This window comes from Crocodylus porosus, unplaced genomic scaffold (genome assembly GCF_001723895.1).
Source record: "Crocodylus porosus isolate Cpor-Errol unplaced genomic scaffold, CroPor_comp1, whole genome shotgun sequence".
Classification (NCBI taxonomy): Eukaryota; Metazoa; Chordata; order Crocodylia; family Crocodylidae; genus Crocodylus; species Crocodylus porosus.
The window spans coordinates 40,525,315-40,542,601 of NW_017728931.1; the positions used below are offsets into that span (position 1 = coordinate 40,525,315).

The window sequence follows — 17,287 nt, forward strand, 5'->3', positions numbered from 1 at the left end:
GGGAACCACATTGGCCCTCTTCCAGTCCTCTGGCACCACTCCAGAGCACCACGAGTGCTTGTAAAGCCGTGCCAGGGGTCCTGCAATGACCTCAGCCAATTCCCTCAGTACTCTAGGGTGGAGATCATCCAGACCAGCTGATTTGAATACATCCAGTCCCTCCAGAAGTTCCCTGGCTAGTTTCTCACTAATCCTTGGCCTAGGTGCGCCTCCCTTGGGATCCAAGTGGGGTCCAGAGAGGGGGTAAACTCCATGCAAGTCCCTACGACAGTCACTGGTTCCCATTGCAGTGATGTGTGGGGAAAGGATCATCCACCTGTCTGTGGTGGACACAGGGCAGACAGGATCAACTGGCATCTCCCTGCACTTCTTCCCCCTCTCTCCTCTCTCCCTGCTGCTGTGCCAGCCAGTGTAAACAGCCATGGTAGGCAGCTGAGGCCAGGTCAACACCCCAAACCCCTTCCTCCCCTCCACAGCTCACCACATCTCCTTAAGTGGCCCTCCTGTCCAAATACTTGCCCATTGCTGCATTATTCCCTGTGCCACTGATTATTATAATGTTAATTTTACGTATGATATGGCATTCAACCTAAAATACTCTGTTCAGTTCAGGTCAATACACATCAATAATAGCAGAAAATTTAGGCAAGTGTAACAAGTTATATTAGTCATGATAAAATCTCATATGAAGAAAGGCTGATAAGACAGTGACTGTTTAGTTTAGGGAAGAGATAAAATGGGACAACTAAACTTACACAAAATGAGTGATTGTATAAAGTAGAATGGGGACTTCTATTCACCTTGTCTTGTGACAGTAAAATGAAAGGAAATCCAATGTAATGGAGAAGCTACAAATCCAAGTTAAATGAAGAGAAAAGGGCTTTTTTCCAGTGAAAACTGAATTGAATTGGGAAATCCATGGAAAGAGACATGAAACCAGTTTTGGCTGCAACACAATTGCATATTTTAGTGAAATACTTTTTGTTGTAAAGTTCCTAACCAAGCTATAACCAGTAAATATTAAAAATGCAAAAAGTACACAAGCGTTTGGGATGAATTATAAATCCTCAAGCTTTAAAGCCAAGTTTTCGGAATGGATAAGAGCAGAATCTTCTGATGGGGCAGTTTATCCTAGATGCTCTGTATTTGTGTTGTGCAGATTTTCGTGCACTTTTCTCTGACACATTTGGCATTGGCCACTGTCAGAGACAAGTATTGGAAAAAGACTACCTGCTCCAAGATAGAACCGATATTACTGTCTCTATTGATATGGTTGCTTGATATTGGCTTAATTTGAAATTGAGCCCAAATTATTATCTGCCTACTTGTCTGTCTGCTTTTAAAAGGCATAGTATTCTGCACTCAATTTCCAGCAATCAATTATCATTTGCTTAGTTTGTTTCCTTCCTCCAGCAGTTGGAAATGTAATCAGAGCTTTCTCTCCTGCTGCTAGACAACAGTGATGCTGCTCTTGAAATATATACCAATCAGAAGCATAATAATAGGTGAAAAGATTAATCTGATCCTCATGAAGAGAACATCTCAGATACCAGATTGCCACTACATTAGCTGCTGTCGTTGATCACTGGAAAAGCCACATCCAACCTATGATTCTGCTGTTCACCAGCACTTAGGTCTACATGTTAGTGCAAAGTTTCCCCAGGCACCATACTGCCCCAGAACCAATTTGTTATTTACAGACAACACATCTGTGGTCTCTTCTCCAAAAGCCTTAGGTCACTCCTATGAGCTCTGGGTGAGAAAAGTAAACAATCCTTGAAAGCTGAATCTGTCCACAATCTATTCAAAGCAGGGTGTATCTACACAAGACCTTTTACTGTGCAGGAACATAGTTAAGTATGCAGTAAGCATGTGAACCTACACATGCACATGCTTACTGTGCAATACACTTCGCTACAAATGAGTAAATTTGCAAGGTATTGCATTGTAAATCTGTGAGGTACTGCACAGTAACACATGTGTAGATGCCAACCAACCAGGAGCAAATTTACTCCCAGTCAGCCCTGCCAATAGGGGGCCAGTCTCACAAGAGCCCCAGGGGCCTGCAGCTGGGAACCTCTCCTGCCCCAGGGCTGGGCTGGCTCTATGCCAGCCAGAACCCCAGGCCCTTAATAGCCTGCAGGCATTTAGAGCTCTGGGGTACATGTACAGGAAGCCTGGGGCAACTGCTGGCAGTTTCTGCTCCCCCCTGCACAGGGCACAGGCCACCTGTGGCAGCCTGCATGTACCCCAGCACCACTGCTTGGCACTGCAGTGCTGCATGGCTGCACCATCCAGGCTTGCTAGCACCCAGGCCCAACTGCAGGCAACTCCTGGAAACTGGGGCCAGCTCCAGCTGCCTGCAGCCAACCCACAGCCTGCACGTGCTGTGGGGCATCACCTCACCATGCAGCTGTTAGTCCTGTGCTGTGCCCCTGAGCTAGGTGCTGCAGGCAACTGCCCATGCCCAGCAGCACAGGGACAGCCATATGGAGGCCCAGAGAGCCAGTGTGGGAGGCCCAATGGCATCATCACCCAAGCCACACACCGCCACCTGGTTGCAAAACTGGTTCCAGAGGAGACTGGAGACCTCATGGTGCTGTGGGGCAAGGCAGAGGCAGAGTGGGAGTTCGGGCGGTGTGGGTGCTCCAATGTGCACATGTATGAGGGACCATCAGGTTGGATGTGGGAGCACGGGTACAGCCAGCCAGCGTAGCAGTGCCACATGAAGGTCAAGGCCTTGGAGGCACAGTGGGTGACGATCACCAACTACTACTGTCATTTGGGGGGTGCCCACAAGTCTATGCCTTTTATGCAGCAGCTGACTGACATCCTCATGCCCCAGGACCCAAGCCACAGACATGCTGTGTACTCCAGCATGGGTTTCCTGCCCAAGCCCCTGCTCTGGCTTGGCACCCATGGAGATGTGTCACTGGGTGAAGGGCCCGCAGGCCACCCACAGCCTGTGCCACTGAGCTCCCTGTCCCCAGCCTCCACCAGCAGCTCGGGGAGCCCAGGTCAGCATTTACCCCAACAGCTACACAACTTCAGCACTAGCCACAAGAAGCAGCCAGCCGTGTCACCACCAGTTGCCAGCAGCACCAGCTCCTCCCCGAGGTGGTAAGCCCTGCCCAGGCACCCACAAGCCATGCCACACTGCCCAACAAGTCTGCCAGGAGCTGCATGCCGTCACTAATCAGGACTAATCAATGCCACTGGGCACACTAGTCCCACCCACATGGCTAAGCCCTGCACTGCAGGGAGGGCCCTTCTCACCCCAGCCCCAGCTCTCAGCCCCAGCCCCTGCCTGCGCTTCCCACCTGGCTGCGCTCCTCTGGTCCCCAGGCTTCCTCCCACAGCATGCAGGGAGGCAGAAGACAGTGCAAAACTACTGAGCAGCCCATGCCTCCACAGCTGGTTGGGTACGGGTCTTTCACATGCCAAAGAATGCATTAATGCCAGTGGTGATGTCCCCCTCAGCTGCAGAGGGCAGGGATGTGTAGCATAACCACAGGTAGCCCTACAGGTGGCAGCGGAGGTTGTGGGGCCACACGGGCTTGCCCACCACAATCAAAGCTCAGAGTCCTTTGCCAGGTGTGCTTGGGGCACCATAGCCATCAGCAGCAGGGCATAGTGGGTTGGGCACCCCTCAGTCCACACAAACAGTAATTTGCGATGCACCCAGGACACACACAGCAGGGGCATGCTTGGGGTGCAGAGCAGCCACGGGAGGGAGGGGGTGCTGGATCCGGGATGCCTCTCTGGAGAGGCCCCCTGTGGGGAGGGCAGGGGTGAAGGCAACTCCACATCCCAGTCATTCCATAGCCCCACTGCCCCGAAGCTCAGGTGCTTGGCAGCAGGGCAGCAGCTTTGGCACCATGCCCACAAGGAGCCAGGGTGAGTGGAGGGACTGGGTCCAGGTGGAGGGTCTGGTGAAGGCAGTGCTGGATCGCCATCCAAGCCTAGATGGGGGCCTGCTGCTAGGCGTGCCTGCGAGGGGGCAGATGGGGCTATGGTCAGAGCAGTGGGCAGCACAAAAGCATGCTGTCCCAGTCCACTGGCTGCTGAAGAGGGAGTTGCCCACGCTGGAGGGCAGCTATCATCACCCCTGGGCAAGCTATAGCATGCACACTGGCAGGGAGGGACAGCCAGAGGCAAGGGTGCTGGCCACCTGTCCCCAGGCTCCATCCCTATGCGCCCCCACCCCATGGCTGCCCACCCCAGGAGGGAACACACACAGGCCATGTTGTATACAGTTTGCACAGAGAAGAGTGTGTTATATTGTTGGTGGGTGGTGGAGGGGCTCTGTTGTTGGGGAGGGAAAGAGGATGGCTCTGGTGTTGGGGAAGGAGGTGGGAGGAGGGTCTGTTTGTTGTGAGGACAATAAAGTGTTTTCGTGAGAGCTGACTGTGGTGAACATAGAGCTGGGGGTGGATGGTAGGACAGGGTGGTAGGACAGAGGTCCATGGGCAGCTGTCCAGGCAGGCTACAGCAGGGAGTGCAGGAGGAGGTGGTCATCCAGTGCCCCTCACACCTGGTGCCCTGGCCCCCGCTGGCAGGTGTATGGCTTGCCCAAGGCCTTGGTGGTGGGGGCCCACCGGGGCCAGCAGAAACCTAGGGTGCTGGTCATCGCTGCCAGGGGCAGGGACTGGAGCAGCCATAGCTCAGGGAGGCAGAAGCTGCAACGAGAGAGCTGCGGTGTGCTTGTCCCGGCCTCTGCATGCTGCTCCTGGCCAGGCGCTGCTGGCAGGCGTGGCCGGAGCCTCGAGCTCCCTCTGGTGGTGACAGGGGCCCACTGCAGGGCCACAGGCAGCAGAATCAGTTTGCTACTAGGAACAGCAAATCTTCTCCCACATCCCTGCACATATAGACGCCTCCCCAGGAACGTTTACTTTCAAGTAAACTGCTCCTGGATCAAATGCATATGTAGACTCACCTGCAATTAAGCAAAAGGCCTATGCTGTCCTCCCCCCCATGAGGAATTAAGTAAGTCTCCACTGTAGCTGAAGACAAGGCTGCATCTGGACTTAATTAGGCACTGACATATGACTGAAAATCTCATTATGAAGAATGCATTGACTCTAGTATCCAGCATGTCATCAGCTCAGACTTCTGACTTGGTAAGTTGAAGGAGGTTCTGTCTAGATTCTGTGCACCCCTGTAATGCATTCTAATTTCTCACCCAAACTCCTGGGGAGTGGGGTGGTGTGACCACTAAGGATCATGGTTGACAGCCCAGAGACTGCAAGTCTGAGACCACAGCAGCAGCACTCACAATGTCGCCTGTCAGATTCCAATGAATCTTCAAATTCTGCTAAATACCTTGTCATGAGGACATGAAAAAAGAAAGTCCCTAACTCTTCCCTTCTCTTGCAATTCATTTTACAGGCATGCACACAAGAGAGTTCTCCTCACAAATCTACTACTAGCAAGAGTTCTGGAGAATGGTCAACTATAGATTATAAAATGGAGAAGTTCCCTGTTGAAAAGAAATCACACAGATCACACACATGGGAGCACAGAAGTGCTGCACAAGAAGATGCCATAAAGATCTCCAATGCAAATTTACTGGTTACTAAGCATTTACTGGTCACAAGCTTAAAAACTGTTTTTTCCCCTCTTCTAGCTGTATCCTTCCCACAAACTTCCTACACCACTCTGCTCATCTCACTGCCCCTTCTGAGAGTCACTAGTAGGAAATAGTGACAAAGTACAGGAACAACAGGGCAGCAGCCAAGTGGAGGCAGGCGTGGCAGAGGCCTCCTGGTGATGCACAGTGTAACTGAATACAATAAAAGTTTCTCAAATACCATTATGGTCTGAAAGAAAAAGAAACAAAACAAAGCAAAAATAACACCAGCTTGATGGGTTGGCATCCTATATGTATTCCTTTACCATAATGACTTTTTGGCTTCACCTAACCTCAGTACAAATTCCAGAATCAGAACTCACATACTAATTCTGTGGATGCTGTACAAGGGAGACTAGTTCCAACTATACTTACTGGAAAGCTGCAGGTCCCCAGCTAGGGATGTATATGCAGGTGCATACACACATGCTCACACACGCACACTGCCTAAAAACCAAGCAGGCATGTTTCATCTTATACATAAGGAGAAAACCAACTGCAAGTATTCCATGGACTATAAGTGAACCATTGACCACACTCCATGGGAAACTTGTCACTTTAATTGTATATAATATTTTTTACATTTATTCAAGGAAAAGAAACAATGACAACCCTGGTATGTACTTAGCCTCAGCTGGTTTTCGGGATCTGATCCAGGAGCTATACTGCCTATGGTCTTTATGAAGGACAGAAAGCGTGTTGTCTAAGATGCTGTGGTACATCAAGAGCCATACAGCCTACATTCTATACAAAGGACACAAAACGTATTGTCTGAGATGCAGTGGTACATCAAAGAGTACTATAAATTACCCTGTGTTCACAGCACCTGCTGCTACTGCTGAGAAGTTCATTAAAAAGCCTGACTGGTTAGAAAGAAAAGAAGTTTGTCCAGTATTGACCAAGACAGTCTGTGACATTTTGAAACTGAGATGCATTGGTTAGGTATATGGTTGTCTGTGTACTGGGAATTGCATTGTCGATTGCGGTTAAAAACGACACACAGAGTCCCTTCCTCCTCCCAACCATCCTTTCCCCAAATGGTTCTCTTAAATTTTTGACTAGGTGATCCAAAGGATCCACAATATTAATGAACTCTACAGTGTCGTTCTAGACATAGGATATCAGGAAAAGTCATCTCTTCCTAAAGCTTTACTTGAGAGCATAGTCCTACTTAAGGGAAACAAGATTCTTTTTAACAAGTAATTATTAAGAAGTAAATAAAAATGAAGATATAAATATTTGTATTGTTACAATCATTGCTTACTGCTACTGGTTTGCTCCTATCAGCAGGGGGGTTTTTTTCCCTTGGTTGCTTTCTCTTGATGTGATGTGGTTGGCTGCAGCTCTCTGGGCATGGGAACTGTAGCTAACTTTTTAAATTTTTGTGACACCATGAAACCATTAACAACCATTAGCAGTACCTGTTGAAAGGGACTCGGCCTGAGGCCCTTTAATTTTTATCCTACTTCCTGTCTAGCAGGTCTCTAGCCTGCATGGTTCAGAGACATTGACTCCACAAGTAAGTTTCTATTAAACCTCTTAGGACATAAGTAATAACTGAATATAAATAGGCAGTGTCATTGGCAGCAAATGGGTTTTACCTTGAGGCTTGGGTTTGGTAAGTTTCCCACAGGGCTTTGAGATTGTAACAGTCTTCTGGCATTCAGCATTGTGAAGGGCTCTCTTTAGGTTCCCAGTTCGAGTCTTCAAAGCAGTATTCAAGTCGCATTCACCCCAGGCCTGGAACTGGTACTTACACTCTGCTGCAAAGAGTGAATGAGGACACAGCATCAAAGAATGACTGAACATGAGGAAAAAAGTGTTACCTATGTCTAGCCTCTGATAGGTATGACCAATACCTACAGCAGTTTAATCAAACAACCAAAAAAAAGGAGAGATCAGGAAATATTAAAGGGATGTATTTTACGGAATAATTGTGTAATGACCTAAGTTACAAAAGAGGTGACCAGACAGCCAAGGGACTTCAAGCTAATTTAGAAAAGGACTTTGGACCCCCCATATGAGTAGTGAGAACTACTGATGATTTATAATTAATCTGACCAGTCCCCAGGGTTAAGTACAGACATTTGGGGCATTAGGGGGAAGTTGCCTGATAGCAGGTAAATCAGGACGGGGAGGCTAGCCAGGGGGTTGGGGATCCAGCAGGCTGGACAGGATGAGAGGTCCACTGGGGGATGGGTGGGGAGGCATGGTCTGCAGGTGGGGTAGGGGGAGCAGGTACGATTCACAGGTAGGGTTGGAGGGGAAATGCAACCCATAAGGGGTGGAGGGACAGGTGCAACCCACAGGTGGGGTGGGGGAGCAGGCATGACCTGCAGGTGGGGGTGCAAACCTGACCCATGAGTGAGGTGGTATGAGAAAGAGGGGCCCTGTGGGTGGGGAAGGGGATCAGGATATGTATATCCAGGTTTATCTTAACCTGGGTTCTGCATTTTTTGACCAGTTTATGTGCATGTCAATTCTGTATAGTTACAGGTTTAGGCTGATTGTTGGTCACTGAGGCCGGGTCTGTAAGTGTAAGGTGGGCACCAGGACAAGCTAAATTTAAATTGGGTGGCCATTTTGAACCCAATTTAATGTCCCCAAATGTCTGTACTTAGCCCATATGTTCATATGTCTATCTGAAATGGAATGACAAATACCTCTTGAGTTTGTAAAACAAGGCCCAAAAAAACTGTATGTACCGAGTATAGCACTATAGACCTGAAACATCCAGAACCTCTGCACTTATGGCATTGCAGAATTTACTGTAATGCCATGGTCAAGTCACATCACATAAATTGCATAATAAAGAATAGTTGAGTCCACAGGGACAGTCTTGGTTAGCTTAGCTTATCTTCAGCCTTAGTCCTATAGTCTCTATTCATTCCTAGCTGAAGAAGCTGCACATTTTAGACCCTGCCCCAGTGAAGAAGCTGCAACATTATATAAGCAGATTATGGATACAGGCTCTAGGCTGTTATAGTTGTTAGGCTGACATGAATGAGGCTGCCTGGTGAACTTTTTGCCACTAGATTCCCTTTGCCCTGATTATGCTGCTTTATGATATCATAAATCAGGATTGAAAGAAATCCCCCCCTTATGAAATCTGCCTTCTCCTGCAGAGCACAGCTTGATGCAGCACTTCCTGCCTTTATGGTAATTAGAACTGCTCAGGAACACCCCCTCCTCCCCAAAAAATCTGTAAGATCTCCAGGTTGTAAGAGAGCCATTTATCTTTACAAAGGAAAAGAAAGTTTTCATTCTTTTTTTTTCAATCAGCTTTCATTGTAATGAATGTGAAGCACTCCAGGCAAAAAAAAAGCATTTGCACAGGCCCCCTGCCAAAGCTGAATTCACATGAGAGGGTCCTTTCACCCTACTCAAGTTAGAAATGAAGTGAGCTGCTCAGGACATCAGGACATGGTAAAACTTACCTCCAAACTGCTTCTTCCAATTGCAGGGGATCTTACACTTTTGGGTCTTTGTAGTCTGTTTGCATTCAGCTCCAGTACGAGTGCCCTCACGGGTCCCCAGGCCACAGTCTCCACTGGTGGGCACACATGCGCTCCACTGCCACTCTCCACAGTCAGACTTCTTAGCTTTCCTCTCTGGATGGAGCCAAAGACACAAACCAAAATAGGTGGATGAACCAGTGCCCAACCAAAATTTAAAAAGAACCTTTCCATGTGTAGCAGCACACAACAGTCACAACTGTTAAATCAGACTTGCCTTAAAGAGATTAAACATGAAGCTCTCCTCACAAAGCTCTGAAGAGTCCTGGGGGACGAACCTTCTATGAGGCTGACATAGTTCTGACCACAAATCAAGGGGGAATCAAAGGGTGTCCCCCAGACCTAGACAACCAGCAGGTGTGATACTATGAAGGACCTGTCTAAACTGCCTCTGTGCCGCTGAGATGCACACCCCAATCACTCATTCCCAGTCAGCACATGCCAAACCCTAAAAATGAAGCAACGTAATCATATTAAAGCTGTCCAGAGCATGTACCAAAAACACATACCTGATACACAGCATGGCACTAAGACACATGCTCAGGTGTGCTCCAAGCTGGACACACTGCCTCAGTTTTAGGATCCGGCACATGGGCAGAAGAATGGAATACAAGAGGTGTGTCTTTAGGCAGCATTCCTGGACCTGGCACAGAGGCAATGCACACAACCCTTTGTCAATCTGAAGCTGCCTTTTTCTTCAGAAAAGAGAACAGTCTGGGAGCCATCTGGGACTGGCGGATGTACTTTGTGCCTAAGTACATCCACAAAGGATGGCCTTCTGTTCCTTGTCGGCAACTGATGGAGTATCAATGTTGTTATTAGACATTATACACCACATGGTCAGAAGCTTGTGCTTTAATGGAATTTTTCAAGAAGGATTTGAGTGACTCAGGGAGATTGGTAGTGGGATACAACCATTATACCTCATGTCTGAAGACACCCTGGTCCCAAACTTCGGAGGCAAAAAAATCTAACAAGGTAGCCATGGAAAGTCATTCATATTCTGAATTTAAATCTGAGTTTGGTCAATCACTGATGACTGCACTGCTTCTAAAATGCCCTGAACCCAATCCAAACATCTCTAAAAACACTGGTTTTCTATAGTGTGCACAGAAACACACAAAGAAGCTGGACTTCATTTCAAGTCATGTGATTCAGATAAGGGAAATTAACACTACTGACCATCTCAAGGCATTCAAATAAAAATTATGAAGCAGGTTCCTGAAATATCATGAACTGTTTTAAATACTATATACAGGGCATGTCTACGCTAACTGTGCAACAGCCTGATACTGTGCAGTAGCATCACGTGGCAAGAAGCATGCTGCGACGCTACTACACAGCAGTATTAGGCTACTGTGCAGCAGCGTCACTTAAAAGATGTGCACCAGCGCTACTGCACCGTAAGTCTAGTTACTGTGCATTTATTTAGTATTTGCTTATAAAAGTACTAAATAAATGTGCAGTAACCACTGAGTAGTAGCACCTCATGTAGATATACCAAGAGAGTCCTTTTTTATTGCCTTTTGGTTTTTCAGGTTGGCAGGCACAAGGGATTTACAAGAAAAATTACAAATATTGTGAAAATCATGATAAAAATCAGAGGAGTTATCAACATTGAGCTTGACATCCATGTCTAAGTTTTCCAGTTCACGCTTGCTTCAATTTAAAGTAATGTCTAGATTCATCACCACTAGCTGTCTGTTTGTAAGCACGCTATATGAATTAAAGACTTAGTCCAATACCTTTTGGAATTCCACAACACATAAAAGGGATCTTTGTTGGTAGCACTTCAAAGAGGGAAGGTGACTAGTAGGCCTGTGTGAAGCAGCTAGTATTCGCTTCAGATTCGGATTTGGTCAGTTCGGGGGACAGTGATTTGATTTGGTGATTCAAATCACTGTCCTGAATCAATTTGGCCGTCACAAATCTGTTTTGGAGATTTGGCCACCGCCGAATCAGCCAAATCTCTGAATCAAATAGTCCCTATCCCCCACCTGCTCTCCCAGTCCCGTCAATGGCTGCCCTGCCCAGCCCCAGCATCCCAGCGCTTTAAAAAAATAAAATAAAAAAAGCCCCGCACTCACCGGCTGTTGCCAGGCAAGGGGTGCAATCCCCACTGCCCTGTGCTGTGGGGGGGGGGGCTCTACCACAATTCCCCAGAAGCCCTGAAGGCTGCTGCAGTGGGGTGGGGATGGGGGTTGTTGGGTTTTTTTAAAGCGCTGGGATGCTGGGGCCAGGAGAGCAGGCAGGGGTCAGCGGGCACTCAGGGGTGTTGGAGGAGCAGGCAGGGGATGGCCTGGTGGGGGGTCCCCCCATGGTCCTCCCCCTCCTCCTCCAGCCCCCCACTTACTGGCATGGAGCTTGGGTCCAGCTCCCTTACTGGCATGGAGCGGAAACTACCTGAATCACCGAATCTTTCTCCAAATCTTTTCCAAATCTTGAGGCTTCGAATCAATATGTACCCTTATACTGGTCTCCCAATTCGATTTGGATTCGGAGATTTGGCCAGCGAATTGGGCCAAATCTCCTCCAAATCGAATCACCACCAGAAGCTTCACACAGCCCTAGTGACTAAGTCCCGTTCTCCCGTTGGAAGGAATGAGGAGTGCAAGTCAAGCAAGTTCATTGCCAAGGTTCTTCGAGGAAAGTTGCATTCTTCTTGCCATGCTCTACCCATTTTGTGATAAACAGTGAACTCAGGCTCCAGGGCTGTCAAGCTGGCAGCTTTCACAGAAACTAATTTCTGTGTATCTATTTTATATAAACTAGCATGTCAGTGCAATAAATCCCCATTTTCCACGTCAAAAAGTTAATGACTGCCCTTAATTTCACAACAAATCAAAAAGGTCTTGATATTATATACTAGGAAATAGTATGTTGTACACAGCCTTCAAAGTACCTTCATTCTAAAGCAGGGGCACAAAAAATACAGTCCAGGGGCAGAGTGTGTGTGCGCAAGCAGAGGCTCTGTGTGTGTGTGTGTGTGTGTGTGTGTGTGTGTGTGTGTGTGCATGTGCAGGCATGCGGCAGTGTCTCTGTGTGTGTGTGTGTGTGTGTGTGTAGGCAGGGGCAGTGTGTGTGGGTGTGTTCATAGGGTGAGTCCCACATGAACACCCCACCATACACATGCACCCACACCCCTCTCACACTGCCATACAAACAGACCCCCACACTCACACCCCCTCTAACACCCTATTCACACTCCCCCCACACACAGTTCCCCCACAATCCCCACACCTACCCTCCCCCACATACCCACACACCCACAGACCCCCACAAACCTATACACACTCTCCACAATATACAAGAGCAAGACTTAATTTTAAGCTATTTTGCAATCACCTCTGTGTACACTACACAAACACATGTAAATCAGGATAAAAATATTTTCTGAAATCAAATTAATGAGTTCTGTAGATGTTTGCTTATTAGAATATAATTTGGTATTTTTCTAGTTCCAAGATGGCAAAACCCCTTGCTGAAAGGAGTTCTTCTGGGGGAAGGGGAGGGACTTCTGTTGGCAAAAGTCAGGGGTTGGGGGTAGGACTTCCAATCACAAGATGGCTACCAGGGGGCGAGGCACCTGTCAAAGGGTGGGGCTACCCATGCAGCCCTCAACAGTTTGCCAAAACTCAGTAAGTACCCCCCCCAAATAATTACCCACCACTGTTCTAAAGCCATTGGGTGTTTATAGACATGCTCCAGGCAGTTGGGGGGGAGGCGCTTTAATTAGCAAACCACGCTAATTAAAAGTGCCCAAGTGTCATGTGTATCAGCATCCCCATGCTGAAAAATGGTGGTAGGCTGCTTTGAACTAAAGCTCATTGAAGGAGCTTTAGTTTAAAGTGCCCCATCACCATTTTGCAGCACGTGGACGCTGATACATGTGATGCTGGAGGCTGCTGGAGCGTGTTAATTTCTGCGCTCCAGTAGATTAATCAAGTCTGCTCCAACATGTTGGATTTACAGCATGTTAGAGCAGCCTCACTGCATAGCTATAGGAGCCCACTATGTTTGGCTTTCCTATCCTGGGAGCCACACGCAACTTGCACATTGTATCTGACCAACAACATCCCAACAATTCCAGTCCTATTTCAAGGTCCAGACCACTTACAGTTCTGCTATTTCTCCTGAGTCTTTTCCTGCAGTAATGTCTGCTGCTAATTTTAGCCCTTGGCCCTTACATAGTTCTGCATCTGCAATACTACTATCACTCCAGTGTGTTTCCTTCTCATAGAGCACTAATCATCTCACTATCTCAGATTCAACCTGAATACCTGCTTTCCAAATACTGTATTTTCCCATATGCACCTGAAATACACCTTAAGTCCTGATCTGCAGAATTCCTTGCCATGCTTTTCTTAGCCACCCATATGCTTCTACCAATGTAACCGTGATGTCTATTACCCCCTTGTATTAATGTCTTATGACTCCTTCCTAAGCACAAGCTGTCAGTTGTGTCATTGTACAGGTTTGCACACTGGATGTCCTTAGGGGCTAAATGGTGAAAGTTTTGAAGCAGGGAAAATGTCAAGATAAAGCAGGTGGCATATTCAAAAATCATTTCCAAGTGAATCCATTTTAGATTCTCCTTCTCCCTTCTCTATCTTTATATGTAAGAAATTAATAACGCAGGAAATTTTCCTAGTAATAACCAGCACAAATATTTTGTCTGCCCTTCACTGTCATAGATGTACCTCTCACATGGGTTTTGCGTCAGCCTGAGTTGGACTTACAAGACCCAGAGGAATGTCACATCTGTCCAATGGACAGAAAAAGCAGCTGGTGTTCATGGTGACTCCCTCTTCATTTCATGCATTAGTTTTCTTCCAATTAATTGAGGGCAGCAGGGAGGAAACCCAACCATCCCATGGGTAAATTACAATGCAAAATGCTGATGAATACAATATCAAACACACCTAAGGCCAGATCTACAAGAGTATTTAAATACTAAGCTCCTTCTAGGTGCTTAAACACCCACTGATAGTAAAAGAGACTCCTAAAGATTTCAGATCTTACCTGGTTTCTCTTTTTTGCCAGCCTCAGTAGTACTCACGGCTACTAGAACAAAAATGAATGCCAAGAGGGCAGCTGTGACCATTCGACGTTGTTGTTGTTGCTGCTGCATTCTGGAAAATAGAGAAAAAGAAGTATGATCAGGCTTTCAGGATTAGACTGCTTGGGAAAAGAACCCTAATTAAACAAAGTAAAAGCACAGGGCACGATCTAATGGGACTGTTATGGAAATGCAGTGAGATCAGACAATAGGAACAAAAACAGAGAGAACATAAGATTTGACTTGGCAGAGCAATTATAGAAGATCGGGGTTTAAAAACTTCTTTCCCAATGAAGTAACTCATTGATCATTTTCATCCTAATCCACTGCAATCCTGATGTTGCACTTTTGTTCTGCCATAGATAGGATAGTTATTGTACCATTACTGCACACTCGGCAGAAACTTGGGAGAGACTGCAGTCTACTGATTAAAGTATGGCACTCGAAGTCAAAATGCCTGCCTTCTGTTTTCAGGTCTGTCTGTGACTCATCATGCAAGACTGAGCAAATCACGTACCACGTCTTGGTTTACTCATTGGTAGAAAGTGGGCAATGTTACTTATCTATATAACCAGGATTAAAGCTGGTGTTAAGTTTAATAGATAGTTGCAAGTGCTCCTTTAGAAACATGTTATATAGACAAAAAATAAAATCAACTAGGTCATCACTGACCTTACATCATTAAAGCGCCCTCTTCAGACACTTTCCCTTCCTCTCAAATTTGCTAAGATTCTTGGTGAACATACAACATTTTAAACACAGCACAATCAAAGAAGATCTACACCCTCAGGTAGTGACTATCACTAGGCATGCTCAGTGATGCATATAACTGATGAACCCATGATCTGAGTGTAGGCCCCATAATTCAAATACAGGAGAAGTAAAAACACATTTGCTCAGCGATTAAATGACAGTTGCTGGCCTGGAAAATGAAGCACCATAGAGCCTGTTTGTAGGTCTGATCTTCCAAATGCAAAATTTCCATGAAACTTTCCTGGGTAAGAGATATGCTATCTGGCCTGCCTCTACTTTGTGCTGCTGCAATTTAGGCATTTGCTACCTGTGAATTTGAAAAGTTCCAGCCACAAAGACAGAAATAAAATGCAACTGAGTTTATAATACAAAGATGCTAAAGAAAATCTGAGCTAATTTTTGCTAAACCAACCCAGCAATCTAGAGAAAAAGTAATTCTTACCATGAACAAAGACTGAAAAGTATCTGCAATTTTATTTGGCACTTAAGAGTGTCCCCTGCTGATACTTTCTTGGGAAAAAAACTCCATAACTGCTACTGACATGGACAACAGGAGGGAAATCCCAACATCAGAAACTATAAAACATCAAGGTTTAATATTGCCAGTGAAGCTAGACAAAACATTTGAATTGTTACCTGTTTAAATAATGTTAACTTGGAGACTATAAGTAGGGACCTATCTAAATCATTGTTGTGTGGATTTCACAGAAACTGGATGGGGTTGCCCACAAAATCCATGAAAAATAAAATAAAAATAAGTTTTTATTAAGTCTTCTCCTCCCTAGTGGGCCTCACATCCCACCCAAAGGAGGAAGGCACCAGCTGGCTGGGCAGCACAAAGGGGGAAACAGACAAGGGTGGGGCCACCATAAAATGCCCATGAAATGGGCTCTTTTTGCGGAGAGAAAGCCAAGAAAATGACTTTGTCTCATCGCAAGTTAAGTAGGTCCCTAACTGTAAGATCTGGGATTGACATGTGCTTAGTTTACCTCAATAGAAAATTCAAGTTCCTATCATCAGAAGTACCTTCAGGGTTGTCAGGGGGCCTCTGGACTCATGGGACACATCTCCTCAAGCTGGAACATGCATTTCCCCAGGCACAAATAGCAGCGGCACTGCTACTGCACTGCTACTATGTGCTGCTGCTACTCGTCCCACGGGAATGCCCATACATGTGTGCTCTGGCACATAGCACGTTACCCCAGGTGGGATAAGGGAGGCTGGCCCCAGCAGCCTTACCTGGGGTCCTGGGGGCCTTTGGGGGCTGCAGCTGAGGCTACCTGGCAGCAGGGAGCCTGGCCAGCAGCCTGAGATGTTTTGAGCGACTCATGCTGCTATCACATGTGCCGCCCCACTTTTTTTAGGTGCGGGCTTTTTTGACACCGGGATTTCCTGGTGTCAAAAAAAAAAAAAATGCCACACTACTGAACACCTGCATGTGCAGCCTGCACCATTGCAGACAGGTCTGCGGCACCACATACTGCACATTCCTGCTCATCTGCACATGCACATGAAGAAGAAAACTCCCACCCAGGATGAGGGTGTTTTCTAAAATGTCTCCGTTCTGCATGTCACACAGTTTCTGGAGGCAAAACACCTGCCTTTCTAGCCAGGTTGTATTCTGATCTTGTTCATCATAACTAGACACCATCCTATCCTCTATCCCCTTGCACACCATCCTACCTGACAGTCTCACCACTGTTTTTGTGGTAGCCTTCTCTTTTGTACTTCCTGTCCTCTGGAACAGGCTCCCTCTCATGTATCACCTCACTTCAGTGAATTTTCATCCCATCTCAAAATATCACTTCAAAGCTGTTTTCGGTCTTGCAAATCAACTTATTTCCTCTCTCTACTATTAACTATATCTGGCAGAAAAGACCGAACTGCTCTAATAGGTGATCATGGGAATCATCTCAGCACTGGTGCATCCTTAAGTAGCACAGAGATGAATATGCCACTTAGGATGACCAATCAGGTACACCTGAATCCAATTCAGTGATCACTGGTTGCCACAATGGCTCTGTTGGATATTAACAACTGGTGCAAGCTTATACCTCGGGGCTTAATTGGGACAAAGTAAAACCAGAATATGGAAGCTTCGAAATGACTTAAAGCTACTTTCTGAATAGCTTTTAACTCCCTGTCAAAGTGGGGCCAAGTGTTCCTCAGCTGCAGCTGAGGATTGGGGCAAGTGTCTCTGAAAAGTTTGGAATACAATGTGCACAAAAATGCTATAAAACAGTTCTATCATATTGAGTACAAAGCAGGTCCAAATGCAAATCTTATTTTCCCAAGTACCAGGTCAGGGTAAAATGCATATGTCTGGAGTAT

General features: G+C 46.6%; 1 protein-coding gene across 1 annotated transcript in view; it reads right to left on the bottom strand.

Annotated features, from left to right (window-relative positions):
- Positions 1-17,287, bottom strand: part of PTN (pleiotrophin) — a 120,585-nt gene that overhangs the window by 21,955 nt on the left and 81,343 nt on the right. The window contains 3 exon segments of the mRNA XM_019544662.1: positions 7,231-7,392; positions 9,067-9,240; positions 14,167-14,276. Of these exon segments, the coding sequence (XP_019400207.1) occupies positions 7,231-7,392; positions 9,067-9,240; positions 14,167-14,276 (446 nt within the window).